The 16,271-nt window shown below is 44.1% G+C and overlaps 1 protein-coding gene across 1 annotated transcript; it reads left to right on the forward strand.

Moving 5' to 3' along the window:
• The first annotated feature begins 1,079 nt into the window (after positions 1-1,079).
• On the forward strand, positions 1,080-2,045 carry LOC104829698. The gene has a single exon (XM_010564142.1). The coding sequence runs from the start codon at positions 1,080-1,082 to the stop codon at positions 2,043-2,045; it is 966 nt and encodes a 321-aa protein (XP_010562444.1).
• The last annotated feature ends 14,226 nt before the right edge of the window (positions 2,046-16,271 follow it).

Consider the following 16,271-nt stretch of genomic DNA (forward strand, 5'->3'; position numbering starts at 1 on the left):
TTCACAGTGGTTTCAGGAGGAAAACATGGACCTCTTGGCTAGACTCCCCTTCATGCTGCTTGCACAGGGGCTGCCAGGATGAAGTTTCAGTATCCATCAGAGCTGGTATGCCAGACATTTTGACAGTGGGTCTTTGGGTTACCATAACAAACCCAGGACTCTATGGTTTGGTATGACTGTAGTGCAGGACTGGAGGCTGCTTTAAATGGGTGTAATTCTCTCAACTCAGTGAAAATTGACCAGTTAACACCAGCTGAGATCTTGCCTTGATAGCTTCTCCTTTCCTGCTATGGTTTTACCAAATACTTAGACACAACACTGTTGTATTTCTTCTTTTCTTTTCTTGAGGATGCCTACACAATAGTATGAAGCTAGGGCTGCAAGGCTTGCAGAGGCAGTGAAGCTGATGCTATGGTGGCAAGCTCAGAGCCTGTAATTGCACACTGCCAGCCCAGCAGACCCCTGTGGGACTGTGAATCGGCAGGCAGGCAGGTCATATATGCTGAGCTCCGTGCTGTCACAAACCTATCCTTACCTTCAGCTAGCTAATTTAACCTCAGCTTGGGTTTGCCCGTGTGAACTGCAGCCACGCCTGAGTATTACACCATGGACACACCTTTAATTTTGGCTTGCCTTTCATCTCTGGTGCTTGGGAGTTGCAGGATATAAACTTGAAAGGATGTCCCAGTGGGGACACAGGAGATTTCCAGGAAGTAAGACAGCAGGTCATAATGTCACTTCTCCTTGGTGAAATGCTTTGTTGGACACTTAGCTGGTCTTTGAAGAGTGGCATGAAAACTCCCTGGTTTGTCTGCCTCCAATCCCTGGTTGCTTCTGGGCTCTTAAAAGAAGGGTGTGGGGGCATGAGCCGAGAACAAACTCTCCTCTCCTCACCTGGGTGATCACAGCCTGGTCTTGAGTCACCAAGAGCCTCTGACCTTCAGGAGGGCTCGGGTGTGTGCTTGCCATATTGAGATGCCTGTGGGGAAACTCTGAGGCCTGCATCACAAAAAAATAGCCAATGCCTACGTGAACTGTCTTTTTCCTGCTTCTTTTAGGCATAAGCACCTTGCATGACCATGCACTATTATGGGGAGCGGTATAAACACCTGTACCTACCGGGATCTAGCTATATCACTGAAAGCATCCAGCAGTGCACGCCCCAGTCTGATGCATGCAGTACCACATGCCACCCCGTGAGTGTGATCAAGAGCCCAATGCCGAGATGGCAAAGCTACACGCAACCTTTCACTTACGTGTGCCCACAGCCAAGTGTAAGCCAGATGTCTCTGCTGTCTTGTCAGCCCAATGTACAACAGTGCATCCTGCTGTACCCTGAGCCTTGCGAGACTACTCGCCTTCTGCCCTGCAGGAAGCCCAGCCTGAAGCTGAGCACGATGCAGAATTTCCAGCCCTGTGAGACCAGCTGCCCTGAGAAAAAGCGTACGGCCAAGAGCCTCCCACCATGCGCACCCAGGTGCCCAGAGCCAAGCAAACTCAAGTTCCCACCATGTGGGATCAAGTACTCGTCCTCGTGCAAGGACGAATGCAGGTCGCAGAAGATATCCAAATGCTCATCCCAGCGGTACGGCACGGAGCTCCGGTCCCTGCAGGGGATGACCAGCGGCTATTCTCTGCCACTGCAGGGAGTCACCGAGTGCCCCCCGCAGCAGTGCATAACGCAGTCTTTCCTGCAGGAATGCACGAGCAGTTTCCCCCAGCAGAAGTGCATGAAGGGCTACCCGATGCAGGAGTGTGTCACCACTTACTCCTCGCAGCAATGTGTAAGCAAGTGCCCGCCGCAGCCACATGTGCCCAAGTGTCTCCCTGGGCAGGAAATAAAGGAGCGCTCCTTGCAACACACAGCTAAATGCTCGCTGCTGCAGGAGGGAGTCAAGCACAAGAGCTCATCCACACAACACCTAAACAAGTCCAAGTGCCTCTACCCACGGGCCACCCAGCACTCGAACCAGCATCATGCAGGGGGAGTGAAACGTTCAAGCCACTCCAAGAAGAGTCGCTGTGCTTCAAAATGGCTGTGGTAAAGGAGATAAAGAAGTAGTCATAAAACCAGCAAGCTGTGTAGCTGAGGTCTGAGGTTATTTTTCTGCCCCTGTTCCCATTCCTAACCCCCAGAGAAGCTTTGGCCTTATTTTACCCCTTATTGTATCCATGCTAAACTCATAGAGTGCATTGCCTTTCTTTTTTGACCACACTTCAGTTATTTCTGCAACAGAAAAGATGTTAGTGAGAAGTTAAGTAACTGAGCAGGTGCTCAGGCTTTGAACTACAGTGTTCGCACCCCGAGAGGTTTTTACTGTTACTGGATCAATTATATTCACCGGTTGTACTGGTCATATTAAACTGAGGTTGCAGCTGGATTCCTGCTCTCTGTCTGACTTATTTTCCATTTTTTAAAACTGTTTCTAATACCTACTACTGGAAAAAACTATTCCCTGTTGTTATACCACTCTTTTGTGTAAAATAATGGCAGTAACCACGCTTTTAGGACTAGATTTACCATCTGTGGGAACAGATCTTGGTGTTGAAAAGTTATCCAGAGACATAGTAAAAGAAGCAGCACACGGTGATATTTAGAAGAAGGCTTGATTTAAGTTATGAGACTCATTAGCAGCTCTCAGGCAGGAGTTTACCATCTATCCAGGCTTAGCTTGGTTGCACCAGCATCGCAGGGGAGAACAGCCCGTTTGCATATGGGTCACACAGGAGCTTTCAGTCCTGCACCCCAGGACTAGGGCAAGCTTCCCCCAGGTGTCCCATGCTCTGCAATTTTTTCACTGGACAAACCACAGCTGAGCAGATTAAGAAATGGGTTGTGTGGGATAGTCCCTGGCATAGCAGGAGGGAGAGAGGATGCTGCAGAAGGTCTCTTGTGATGCTGTGACCCTGAGCTGGCCCTGCCTGCATTGGATGGGTGATCAGCATCAGTAGTTTGTGGTTATAAAATTGCAGCCAGAGAGAAAACTAACTTTCAATTCCAATTCCAGCTGTTCCTTGGCAATAGCATTTTTGTAGATAGCAGGAAATCGTGCTTGACCAATATTTTGATTTCCTAGGATATTTATGTAAGGGGCAAAGTCCCAAAGCACATGTCTTGGCACACCCGACCTACACCACAGTATCTCCCAGGAGGTGCTCCTGGGGAAGCACCAGGGAAGCAGAAGCTCTCTACCACCATCCAGAGGTGCAGTGGGAGACCTGGCAGCTCTTCCCATCACTGCTTCTCTGCCTTGCTCTGCTCAGCCAGCTCCCTGGGCAAATTCCAGAACGAAAACCCCCTCCTTTCTCCTTGGCTTCCTCTCCAGCGCCCCAAACAGACCAAACGGGATTTCTGTAGACTCTTTTTTTCTAATAAAGTGATAGATTTGTCTGTGTCCTGGTTTCAGCTGTGATAGAGTTAATTGTCTTCCTAGTAGCTGATATAGTGCTGTGTTTTGAGTTTGGTATGAGAAGAATGTTGATTACACACTGAAGTTTTCAGTTGTTGCTAAGTAATGTTTAGTCTGAAGTCAAGGATTTTTCAGCTTCTCATGCCTAGCCAGCAAGAAGGCTGGGGGGGCACAAGAAGTTGGGAGGGGACACAGCCAGGACAGCTGACCCAAACTGGCCAACAGAGTATTCCATACCATGTGATGTCATGCCCAGTATATAAACTGGGGGGAGTTGGGGCTGGGGGGGGATTGCTGCTCAGGGACTAACTAGGCATTGGTTGGTGGGTGGTGAGCAATTGCACTGTGCATCACTTGTATATTCCAAGCCTTTTATTATTATTATTGTAATTTTATTATTGTTATCATTATTAGTTTCTTCTTTTCTGTTCTATTAAACTGTTCTTATTTCAACCTACGAGTTTTACTTTTTTCCCCGATTTTCTCCCCCGTCCCACTGTGTGTGGGAGAGTGACTGAGCAGCTGCATGGTGCATAGTTGCTGGCTGGCGTTAAACCACAACACCTGTAAAAACCAGCGACAGATGCTACCAGCTGTCCTCCAGGATTAGGAGGAGTCTTGCTCCCCATGCAGAGAGAGAATTCATTTTAACTTCTGGTAAATCACTAACCCTGGGGAATCAAATGAAAAAGAGAGGAAAGACCTAAGCAAGTAGCTCCCTCCTGACTACATCCCATGGGATCAATCACTTTCTGATACCAGGTCTATTAAAAACCTGGCTCCTCTCTACCCCTGCTCACCCTAGGCACCAGCATGGTCAGGACAGGCAGTGAGGTCTGGAGGTCTGCAGCCATTAGAGGGAGATGGAGGTTCACAATTAAGGCATGAAGGTGGCACAGCCAAGGCCCAGGGGAAGCTCTCCCACATGCATTTATCCTACTTGCATGGTTTAAAAGGCTCTGCTGATCTCAGTTGCTATTGGTCCCTAAAGGATCCAGACTCCCCTTCAGCTGGCATGGGGAAGATGGCACTGATCAGCAGAAAAGGGTTTCCTTTTAAAAATCTGAGCTTCTGTTTCTGTGTTTTTGCTCCTGATAAAGCAGTTACACTGACATGAGCATATAAAAACCTGATATCTCAAAGCAACCACTAAATGGTGCCTGAACTTTTACTGGTTCTCTGCATGAGGATGGTTTTTATGCTCTCTTGTTCCCTCTCTCCTCCTGCTACCTGCTCTGGCAGCAGACCCTGCTCTCCCTCATTGAATGGATTAGTAGGTGGGATCTGTTCCTGGAGAGGTCAAGAATACTGGAGGAAAAAAAAAAAAAAAAAAAAAAAAAAGGGCCCGGGGGGCCCAAAAGGTGACATGAGGCAGTGCTGCATCCTTGTGGCGGTGACAGCCAACCGCGCAGGCTAGGCTGCCTGAACCAGAGCATAGCCAGTGGCAGGAGAAAAGTGTTGATTCCCCTCCAGCTGGCATTCAGGAGGCCACATCCAGACCTCCATGTCCAGTTCTGGGTGCTCAGTACAAGAGCCATGGACAGCCAGGAGCGAGTCCGATGGAGGCTGCAGGGTGGTCAGTGTGCTGGGTGCAAGAAGAGGGAGGCTAGGAGAGCTGGGTATATTTACCCTGGAGAAGAAAACACTGAAGGGACAGTTTTTCACTACCTTCACCCACTAAACGAGTGTTTAGAGCAAAGATGGTCTCCACTCCGAGGTGGACAGTGACAGGGTGGGCTGCAAAGCAGCTTTTTCTTTTTTGGGCTTACTTTGCACAGCCATTCCATGCAACTGCTGTCCAAAGTGGTTCTGGTGCAGAATTCCCCAGCCAGACAAACTCCACATTGCCCATATTATTAAGAGGCATAAGTTGTTTGGGGTTGTGTTTCTACTCCCATTTCCAAAGGTGGTTTTGTGCAGAAGGTGTCATAACTTCTAGAAATTAAATGGCAACCTTGCTGTCTTTTCTTCCTACAAGGAAGACTGGGAGGTGTAAATGAGTTTCCGGTTTGGGGTATTTGGATGCTCTGCAGTTAAAGTGGCATAGAAACAGGATTTTCCATTTTTACAGACACTTTTCTCATTTTTAAGGAAGAAGGGTATGATCAGAAATTGGTTCAGAAGTCACCAAGAGATCCATAAGCTCCCTGAAATTATCAAAGAATATGAAATACAATTTTTAACGTAAATTGCCAGCAATCTCTAGTAACAGAGCTCAATGAGGTTAGCCTCCATCATGAGCTATGAATTTGGGGCCTGACTTTTTGGATAACTTTGTGTGAACTTTTCATTGCCTTTTGTGGGAGGATGGGGAAAATAATCCCAACAATTAGAGACTGGTGAGGTGAGGTTTCCACACAACAGAGAATGTCAAAACATTTCAAAAATACTCATTACTGGTTTGTGCATGCAAAATGTTTTATCATTGTAATATTAGTAGTATGTTATTTGAAACAAACACCTTAGGGCTAATAGCAACTTTAGATTATGCATTTCTTGATGGAAGTGTCTTAGTTGTTCTCATAAACAGGATATTGTTTTCGAGCCTTGACAACTCAAGGCATTTTGCATTTTCATTAAACAATGCATTTCTGTTTGCATTCAAAAGCAATCATGTCAAAGTGAGTTAAAAGGCAGCTTCAGCTGAGCCTGTGAGAGTTGAGCACATGACTTTTAATTCTGAGAATCCACCTGAATCCTTGGGAAATCAGTGAGGCTCCACAAAATTCGGCAATTCCCGTACATCAGTAGCCACGTGATTAAAAATTTTTTGCCATAGTTAAGTTTCCCTTGATGCACTTTTAGCCCATGACTACTTCTGTTGTCCTCAGCAGGTGTAAATGGCAGCTAAATTCTTTCACCTTGACATCTACCTTTTATGTGCAGAAACTATTACTTTATCTCCTTCCAGTCTTCTCTTCATAAGTGGGCATCCTTCAGAGGTTATCTTCCTTAGCCTTCTGATCATGCATGGTTATTGAAGCCAGTTGGCAGCTGGTCAGTACCTAGAGTAGGGATGGGGATCCCCAAGCAGAATGACATCCTCCAGCTGGAGCTGTGACAACAGTCAGTGAAACAAGGGACAGGAAGCAAATAATGAAATCAGTTTCATTGTGAACAAAAATGGGGTGTGCGCAGTCTGCAAAATTCTATTCTCCACTCCTCCCTCCTCCAAACCACTTACAAGGATGAACCTCGTGGTCCCTCCAGCTAAATGTACAATGGATTTAGGGGAATGAATTAAAATCCCACACCTAGCAGCAGATATAGCCAATATGTCTGCAATACATTGGTTGCTGTCTGTGAACCACTGCTCACATGGTCAATGTTCAAGTCAAAGCTGAACAAACTGGAGTGAGTTGCATCCCCATGTTCATAGAGACAGAAGTGGTAGAGTCACATCAGCAATTATACAGGTTTTTTATACCATAAAAATATAATACAAAGGGAACCCCACAGCATGTAACAGTATGTACCACAGAGAATTGAATAATGCCGGTAAACAATGTTAAAATAATTATAGTAATTATAAGTGTTACACATGCAGGAAAAATTGTTTGGAAAATAATTAAGACCTCATGCACAAAGGTTGTCTCATCTTCCTGGAAGTTCAAGAAAGCATATAAAACTCAAAGGATTTAGGGCTCCTCTGGCTATTTCTCTTGAATTCTTCCTGGACGGCTGGTAAGTCCCATTCACCTCAATCTAATTATACTGAGTAAAACGTTGCTTTTACATGAGCTGGGGTTTAACAGCAAGCCACTCTGCGGTTTCTAAAAATATTAATGAGATTCTTTCTCAAAAAGTCTGCTAGAAATTATTTAGTTGTATACTTGGACCATGTGTAGCCTTAAAAATATATCTATGGGGACTGGCATTCTTATTAAAAAAGGTAGTGCAATTTTGGTTTTATCTATTTACTGTATGGTATCCAACATAAAAGGCATTTTAAGCTCTATTCAGGTAGAGTTTAGATAACATTACCACAGAATGGTTTGGGTTGGAAGGCACCTTTAAAGGTCATCTAGTCCAACCCCCCCGCAATGAACAGGGACACCTCCCACTTGATCAGGTTGCTCAGTAACATTAATATTAGTATTTTTTCATTAAAAAATTGGAGAAGACCTGAGATGTTCAAATTAATTTTCCAAAAGTTTTTATTCATAAATCAGCAAGTTTTAGTTTACAAAGGGATAAAAAAAGGACTAAAATCTTCTTGCCTCCTTCCTTTCCTGCCAGAATGATCGAGTTTGCATCCAAACCACAGCTAGAACAAAGAGTTCATTTCACTAAGAAGTGATGTGTCCCCAATTTTCAATTGGTCATTCATACGAGTCTGTTTGTTCATGGCTGAAGCCTCTCTCTTTGGGTTAAGACACCTTTATCATAGCACTATTAGGAAGGAGAAATTCTGCAAGGAGAATTGTTTTCATACTCAATGACTTCATGATTTTTCTGATGAGAGCATCTGATGCTGAGTATTGACAGACATAAAAAGCTAGACAAGATAAGTAATGGGATCCCCTTTAACCTTTCCATCATAATCAGTGGACAGAAACAGGCATTTCACATGCATTGTTTAAACACCTACCTCTGAATGAGCTTGACTGCACTCTGAAAGTGCTTGTTTTTCTCCAGGGACAAAAATAAAGTGGCTACTTTATAGGTAATCATCACGCAGTTTTGAACTTTGACAGATAAATCCCACAATATGTTTTTGTAATTAGTTCCAGCTGAATGACCTAAAAGATGGATTCAGGGTCTAGGCAAAAAGGTAGGCACCAAAAATCTCTATGATGTTCTTGGCTCTGCCACAAATGGTCTCTGAAAACCATCTAGAGGTACCTGGAGGCAAGATTTTCCTAGGATCTCAGGGACTAGCAATGGAGAACAGCACCAAGATTGGGTCCTTTCACCTCCCGCACAGCATTCTGCAGCTTGCAGAGCTGGGATAATGTTTCTTCCTCCCAGTCCTGCCTGACACGGACTTGTTACTCTGCACAAACCTCTCAGGACACTGATACAGTGCCCAGCTGTCCTGGTTTCAGCTGGGATGTAGTTAACTGTCTTCCTAGTAGCTGGTACAGTGCTGTGTTTTGAGTTCAGTATGTGAAGAATGTTGATAACACTGATGTTTTCAGTTGTTGCTCAGTAGTGTTTAGACTAGAGTCAAGGATTTTTCAGCTTCTCATGCCCAGCCAGGGCACCTGACCCAAACTGGCCAACAGTGTATTCCATACCATGTGACGTCCCATCTAGTTTAGGAACTGGATGGGGGGGGAGTGAGTGAGCGGCTGCGTGGTGCTTAGTTGCTGGCTGGGGTTAAACCACGACACCAGCACAATCTCATCAGAAGGAATCCTATTATGCATAATTACTCTAACAAGGGCTGGGCATTCTCTATCACCGAAACAAACAAATAATCCCAGGCAAGGCCATTCTTCAATACAGGCATATAAAATACCCATTCCTGTATGACCAGTGGCCTTATGGCACCACCAGTGGCTATGTTGAAGTCACTGGCCACAGCTGCAGTACCTCTCCAGTTGTCCTTGGTGGCTGCTCAGACAGGATCTGTAACTGGGAGACTGAGAAGAGGTACTGCATCGGGGCAGAGGTAGAAATGGCCCATGGGCAATGGATAGCAGCGATAAAATGGGATGGAGGTTGGTTAAACTCAGAGGCCTAAGGGTCCTTTTTGGGAGGGTGGAGGCAGGGTGAGGACTCAGGGCGATGGGGTGAGTGGAGCAAGGGGACAAGCCTGTACTGACCTGTGAGCTTCATTTCCTGAAGTCACAGGCTCACATTGTCTCTGCTACAGCATCTACATTACCTGCACAGCCCCTATAACTAAAATACCTGAGCTGCACTCTTATCTACTTGCACCTTCTTCTCCACCACAACGTATCCCCAGCTGTGGCACATGCCTCACCCTCCCTACAAGGGTAACACGAGAGAAGAGCAGGAGTCCCCCGCAAGGTGCAAGGGTCGGCGGGACGAAAGGCAACGTGTGGGTTGCAAATGCTTTGAGAAACATGCCTGTGGTCTCTTACATGCTGCAGGTTTGCCACCTTTTCTGCCAGATGTCCTTCGGTGGGGAACAGGATGCAGGATGGTGTTTCTACTCATGCAATGTGCAGTGCCCCCAGCCTCTTGCTGCCAGCTGCAATGACCCATGTGTTATATCCTGTGGTGCCTCCAGGGTCATTATATACCCCCCTCCTGTCGTTGTGACATTCCCAGGGCCGATCCTCAGCACGTGCCCACAGGAGACAGTAGTCGGAAGTTCTGCAGCCCCGGAGGAAGGTGCACCAGCCCCACTGACATCTCTGAGAGCAGAAGTCCTGTGCTCAGAGCCACCTGCAGAGAGATTTGTCCCAAAACCACGGTGCTCCTATGTGTTTTCTTCCCACTGGATGCATCCTTGCAGTAGACCCGGCTACAGATGCTATCAACCATCTGAGAGTGAGAGGGAAGAGCATGCTCCAGAGAAAGAGAAGCCAGAAACTGAAAATACAGCAAATGAGGACAAAGAGATCTCGGAAGCATAACATAGTGATACCAATCCCAGTGACCAAGTCCAAAGGCCTTATAGAGTCCTACTGCCTCTCTAAACCAGACTTCCTTATGTCATCTTTATGCTTTACCTTAAGTTCACAGTTTTTTTCCTCATGTACATTCTCCCTCAGGTGATTAGATTAATAAAATGCCCCCATCCTAATTTGTGTTAACCTGACCTCTGAAACACACAGCATCTGATTCTCAAGAACAATTTGTTCTTTTTCCCATTGCTTTCCAGAAAAATAGAAGCAGCAGCTGTTTCAATAACACCACAAATGTGGTCAACTAGACATGACAAACCTTTCACTGCTAGACCTAATTAGACTGGCCTTAGCATTTAAGAGAATTAGTCTCCAGGAAATTCACCTTTACTTTTGATAACTATGTATATACACACACACATGTCATTTGTTTCTGGCTTTCAGTTTCACTGCAGGAAGGAAGTCTGGGGGAAAAAGAAACTGATCCTCTCTTTATACTTGATTTTATTTAAGAAAAGGGAAAAAAGTATTTGATTAAATGTATTACTTGCATATAGAAGTTAAGGCAGTATATGAGTGGCAAAATCCACGTCTGGAACTGTGCAGTTTAAGCTGTTATTTATTCTAGCAGTCTTACCCTGTGCTTTCCCTTCCCATTAAAATTATTCTGCATTATCATGGTGGTTTTCTCATTTTCTTTCTCTTCTACTCTTGATTTTCAGGTTACCTACTAATGAAATTCAAATGGCAAAGATCAAACCCAAATCTGTCAGTCCTGCTCACCCATGAAGTGAGAAAATAAAGAACTCCCTCTTGCACTCCTCAGCTCTGTTCACATGCCTTTGCACAAGACAGTTTTATTTTCACGTTCATCTCACAGCTTTCACTTGTTCCTCATCCTGTTAAGTACAGCTTGTGGTTTTGAGAGTTCATGGCTTGATATGTCAGCTGAAAAGCAGCAAGTTGATGAAAAGGAATGACACCCTGAGAAATTTTTCTTATTATTTACTTCAGTTCAGGACCTCCCCCCCCCTCCAGCTATTGCCTGCTCCCCTCCTCCCCACTCTCAAATTCTAAGCTGCTATTCCTCTAAAGATTTCCACACATTTTAAGTGCAAGCATTGTCCTTTTGGTACCAAGAAGAATATTGCTGCAGTTATGATTGGGCACCTCTGCCAGTCTTTGCAAGCTAAAAGCCCAGTTCAACAGAAGTGAAATAAAATTCATAGGCAAACTTGTCCCTAAATCTGAAATGTGAAAGCTGGCTAAACTCTAATTGCCCATTGCTGGGCTGCTGAGTCTTGAGAACTGCTATTTATCCATTTGCCCTCACCTGTGGAGGCAGATGCCCATGAACATCAGGGTGTGCCCCTTATTCTGCAAGCGGCCCATTCAGCCCCATCCAGATGCAGCTGTTTTCCCAGAGACTTCTTCAAAGAGAAGAGTGATTGCAGAAAACTTTACAGGAATGTTAAAACATCATACAAAAACATGCTAAGCAGCCTGGACTCCTGCCAGTCTCCCTGGAAAGCTGCCAGCCTCTGAGAAGACAATTTGCCCACTTGCCTGCTGCAGCCCCCCCCAGGCTCTCACCTTCACTGTGATTTGCTGTCTGCTCGGCCAGCTCACCCGGACATCTGCCTGGGAGATGAGCAGCCCATACATGCTCCCTGCCCCCTGTAAATCTGCTCTTTCTAAAATGAGGCCCTCAAATATTCGGTGTAAATATATTTAATTTTTTCCCTTTACAGGATGAGAACTCCTGTAAATCTGCTTGTTTATCTTGCAGACATTAGCATGTGCCCTACTTTATTAATCTGATATGAAGATGTAATTACTATATTTTAGAAGATTAGCCTGTGAATTGTGTCTGGGTGTCACACCCTAGATAAGCTGGGAGGCAAGGCAGAGATAGAAGCTTTGTTGACTGCCTGGCTCACACAAAAAGTTTTGTGAAAAATCTGGTAATAAGGTCATCAGCAGGGTGGAGCTGCCAGGAACCTCCAGTCCAAAAGACCCAGTCTTGACTCGTTATCTACCCCAGTCCAACAGTTCAAGGAGTTTAACAATAATCTAGTTGCACAAGGGGATTCAGGAAGTGATTTTTCACCTGCTGAAGATGACTTGCAAATTACTCCTTTTATTAAAAAAAAAAAAAATTCGTGTCTGAAAACCACTAACTTGGTTCTTCTTGAGAATGAAGCAGCTTGCACAAGATAATCCATCCTCCAAGAGCCTTGTTGAGGCTTTTCAGGGAAGAGCCATTAGCCTTCCAGCCTATGAACTTAGAGCTGGATCCCTTTTGGGGAAATTTGTGTATAATATCCATACGGTGCACCATAGTGCTCTGCTGTCTGAGGTGCAGGCATGTCATTTGGATCCATTCAGTGTGTATTGACACATCGCATTTTCAAAGAACCCTCAATATTCTCTACTCATCTGCCCAAGCCATATCCTCAGACACTGCATTAACAGCCTAGCAAAACCCCCAGTATTTCTGATAATACTGCATCTTTCTACCAATTTGGCCTTCACTCTTAGTCTTTCCTCCTTTGCCTGCCATTTAACAGTCTCCCACAAACACATTTCACGTGTTTCTTTTACACTGTTTTTTTCAGTGCTTTCCACCCAGACTGCCTTGCATGTGGGAGCCCAGCTGTTCCTCTACCCTTGCTGTTTCAGTCATTATAAAGGATGCCACATTTCATTGTCATCATAACATCCCACATCGTCTTCTCACTGCTTCTTGCAGACCTTCTTTCTCTTTACACCTGCATGGCACAGATGTTTATCATCTTATTACAGGATAACTGATGCCCAAAAGCCACCTAACCTGTCTAAGGACACTCTGTACATAAGGGTGGATCTAAGACTTAGACACACCTAATTATTATTAGTCTTATTACTTATAGCCTGTCATTATAATTCCAATATTGCATGCTAGCCAAATTTATGATGGGACCAGGGAGACCAAGACGTGGGACAGACACAGGAGAAGGGGCAGAGTGAATCCTGCATGAGATGCCCAGAAAAGGTGCTGGTGCAGGGCTGCTTTTACTGTTTAAATCCCTTTTCAAATCATGACATGAGTTACTGGGAGCAAGGTAGGAGTACACTGGCCTTTGTGGCAGCTTTCTACTCAAGCTGAAGTTTTAACTTCATTGACCCAAGTTGGAAGAAACAGTGCTATACAGGTATTTGCAGCAGAAGAGGACCTAGCACCATAATTCAGATATTTCCTCTGGATAGCAGAATTCTGCTTTTCCTTTTGTGAGAAGAGCCTTCCCTGTCTCTAAGCTCAACTATAAATTCACTTAACAGGGTTCTGTACCACTAGATCAGCACCCTTTTAGTCTAATAGCCTTGAGTGAACTGAAAGCCAGCTGCCAGTTTTTCTTGCTGAGATTAGCAGGCTTAAGTAATAAACCAGAATGAAGATTTAATTAATAGCTTTATAATTAATAGATTATTAAATTGGATATTAGCACCACACCTCTGTGAGCCATGAGGTGATACAGGAATATGAATCCACTCCAGCAGTATCAGCACATACCATGAATGCTAACAAAGTATTAAAAATGCATTATTTGCAAGGGTGGAACTTCCAAAGCACTCCATTCTAAATAACCCAAAACTTGGACTCACGAGCACCCGTCTTACTAAGAAAGGGGTCTATACACATCTCTTCCATACTTGCATTTTAAGAAGACATAGCTAACCCCACATCCCTTCCTCCCCTTTTGTCATAGGACAAAAGTGTTATTCCAGGCTGTCTTTGTCTAAATACACAATTGCCACTCCAGCAAACACACACTACTACGTCCTTCTCACCTCTACAAACCTCTTGGTTCTTACTGAAGTACTTCACCTCTTTTTGCAGCAATTCAGACATAGAGAAGAAGGTACAGTTCTCCTCAGATCCTGGTTCTTATGGGGTGAGGTGGGGTGGGGCAGAGCTGGGCTGGGCTGATTTACGGAGCAACCCAGCAGCCTTATCAATGCTGCTGTATCAGCTTGTCCCACACCTGGGGACTTCAGATGACCCAGTAGCCTTCAGAGTCCTACAGCCCTGCTGCTGGTCAAGCAAGGTGCCTCTGACCTGGAAAACATGCTTGGGTGATGGGTATGTTGCGTGCAGCCTGAGAGGTATACATTGGCCAGCTTCTATACAAAGTGAAATTATACACAGACATCCAAGATGTAGTTACACCTTGGGCTGCAATTTCACATACCCTCAGGTTTTATTGAGGAAAGCAACACTCATATTAAAGAGCATTAGTTCTGTTTTGTTTTTTAAGATGAAAGATGCCTGGTAAGGTTGCAGTAGTATAATTACTCCTGAGCTCCAAGCAAATCTCATTTAGTGGTGGGGGAGAATTCTTCAGCTTCAGAATTATTTGTGTGTATAATTATTTAATCCCCACCTTTTTGTTGCACTGTAGCTAGAAAATGTAACCAAACCTACCCATAAGAGAGGAAATCCATATAAAGAGAGAGCTGCATTTTGCCATTAGAGACTAGGTATTTGGGATGCAAATGGGACATGAGTAGACTGAGGTCACTGACTACAAATTCCCTCTGGGATCAGGGTGAATTTTGCTGAAAGGGCATTAAATGAGGAATGTGAAAAGGCAAAAAATTGAAGAAAGTAATCTTAGTGCCAGTGGCAACTGGAACACACAGTGGTGGCTGAATACAGGGTGTCCATATCAGTTGAGTTTCTAAACTTCCAGTGCCCTCAAGGGACAGCTAGACAGTACTTTGAAAAGATGGCAGAATGGCTCAATTGATGAAATGCAAGCATTTATGGAAAGGTAAATGAATGGATAGATTGCCAGGCTCCACCAAATGTGTTTGCTGACTGTAAGAGAAACTCAGATATGCATTTTCAGACACCCAAGTGTAGCTATCTCAATCTGGAACTGCATCTAACCCCTATGTCCTCCTTTCTCATGTACCAACCACATAGTTACACAAACAAGCCCAACTTTGAGGCACAAAGACTTGTTCAGCTTTACTGAGTGACTGACAGGACAGGCAAGCAGTGGTTTTAGGTTCTAAGAAATGGCTACTGAAGAAGATTGTTATAAGATAAAGCCTGAGACATGGAAGGCAGATGTGGGTGTGATTTTAAGAAGAAATGAAGTTCCTTTGATTTTGGGAACTGGTGGAAGCATCAGTTTTTCTGGAAAACCACAATACTATCATCAATCTAGAATCTTTTTCTTATTTTTTTCTGTTGTCTTGTGCTGTGCTCAGCCCACAGTCATGAGGTATCCTATACTTAAAATAGCATAATCTGAGTAAATCATCTCCAACAGCTCCAAATACAGGGAGAGGAGTAGGCTGCCAACAAAAAAAAAGATTTTTTTTTTTTTCAACAGGGGTGAATAAAGGGAATCAAGTAAATGTAATGCACAACTTACAATGAACATAAAAATACAAAACTGAGATACTGCCGTGGTTTGAGCAATATAATAACACTGAATATACAAATAATGGAAGAGCAGACAGTGGTGATCTAGTTCTTTAGTTCCTTATTCCATCTTCAGTCTTGCAATTAGGCAATGAAAAAGCACTCAGCAATATTGACCCTCCAGTTTGAACAGTTTTGGAAATAGGTTTCCAGCTGACAGGTCTTAGACCACTTTGGAAACCTATGCCAAAATGTGGATATCCAGGATCCAAAGGAGCCTTAAATTTACACTCTTGCACAATGATTCCTATATTTTAATCTATTTGTTTTGCTGCGTGGTGGTGTTTGCTATTCTCTTACAAGCACTCTCTGCCTGGAATTGCTATGATAAAATCTGTGGAAAAAAAAAAGGTTAAGGATAATGTTTTGCTACAATCTGTGATAATAATATAGGCTATTTCCTTTCAGACAAGAGAGCTTTAAGACCAATTTAGAAAATTATAGCATGGCACAGGTGAGAGCAATAACAATTAAACCAGCTTCCTCTTTAAGATTTAATCTTAGTATGCAAAGCAGCTGTGTAAGGAGTAGAGCACAGTACTGGGATTTCTAAAACTAGGAAATCAATAAAGCCGACAACAACAACATGATGCTAGAAAAAACAAGATGAGGAATCTTTCAAATAAGAAAGAATTGCTTTATGTGAGGTGAGTTTAAATCTAAAGCTGTAAGCACCAAGTCTGGGATTCCTCAGCCAGGCCAGATTGCTGGTTTATGTAAGTGTGTTGCTCTGTATATGAAGTAACAAATTCTTTAGAGAAAAACACAAAATCTCTGGTGTTTTTTCTTCATATTTCCAAAGTATTTAGCTTTCAGCTGGTGAGGGAGGGTATTTGTTTCTCT

This window comes from Haliaeetus leucocephalus, unplaced genomic scaffold (genome assembly GCF_000737465.1).
Source record: "Haliaeetus leucocephalus isolate CR32 unplaced genomic scaffold, Haliaeetus_leucocephalus-4.0 Scaffold175, whole genome shotgun sequence".
NCBI lineage: Eukaryota > Metazoa > Chordata > Aves > Accipitriformes > Accipitridae > Haliaeetus > Haliaeetus leucocephalus.

Bases quoted from the DNA above. Each gene is read 5' to 3' on its own strand.
- LOC104829698 (XM_010564142.1), top strand. From the start codon at position 1,080: ATGCACTATTATGGGGAGCGGTATAAACACCTGTACCTACCGGGATCT.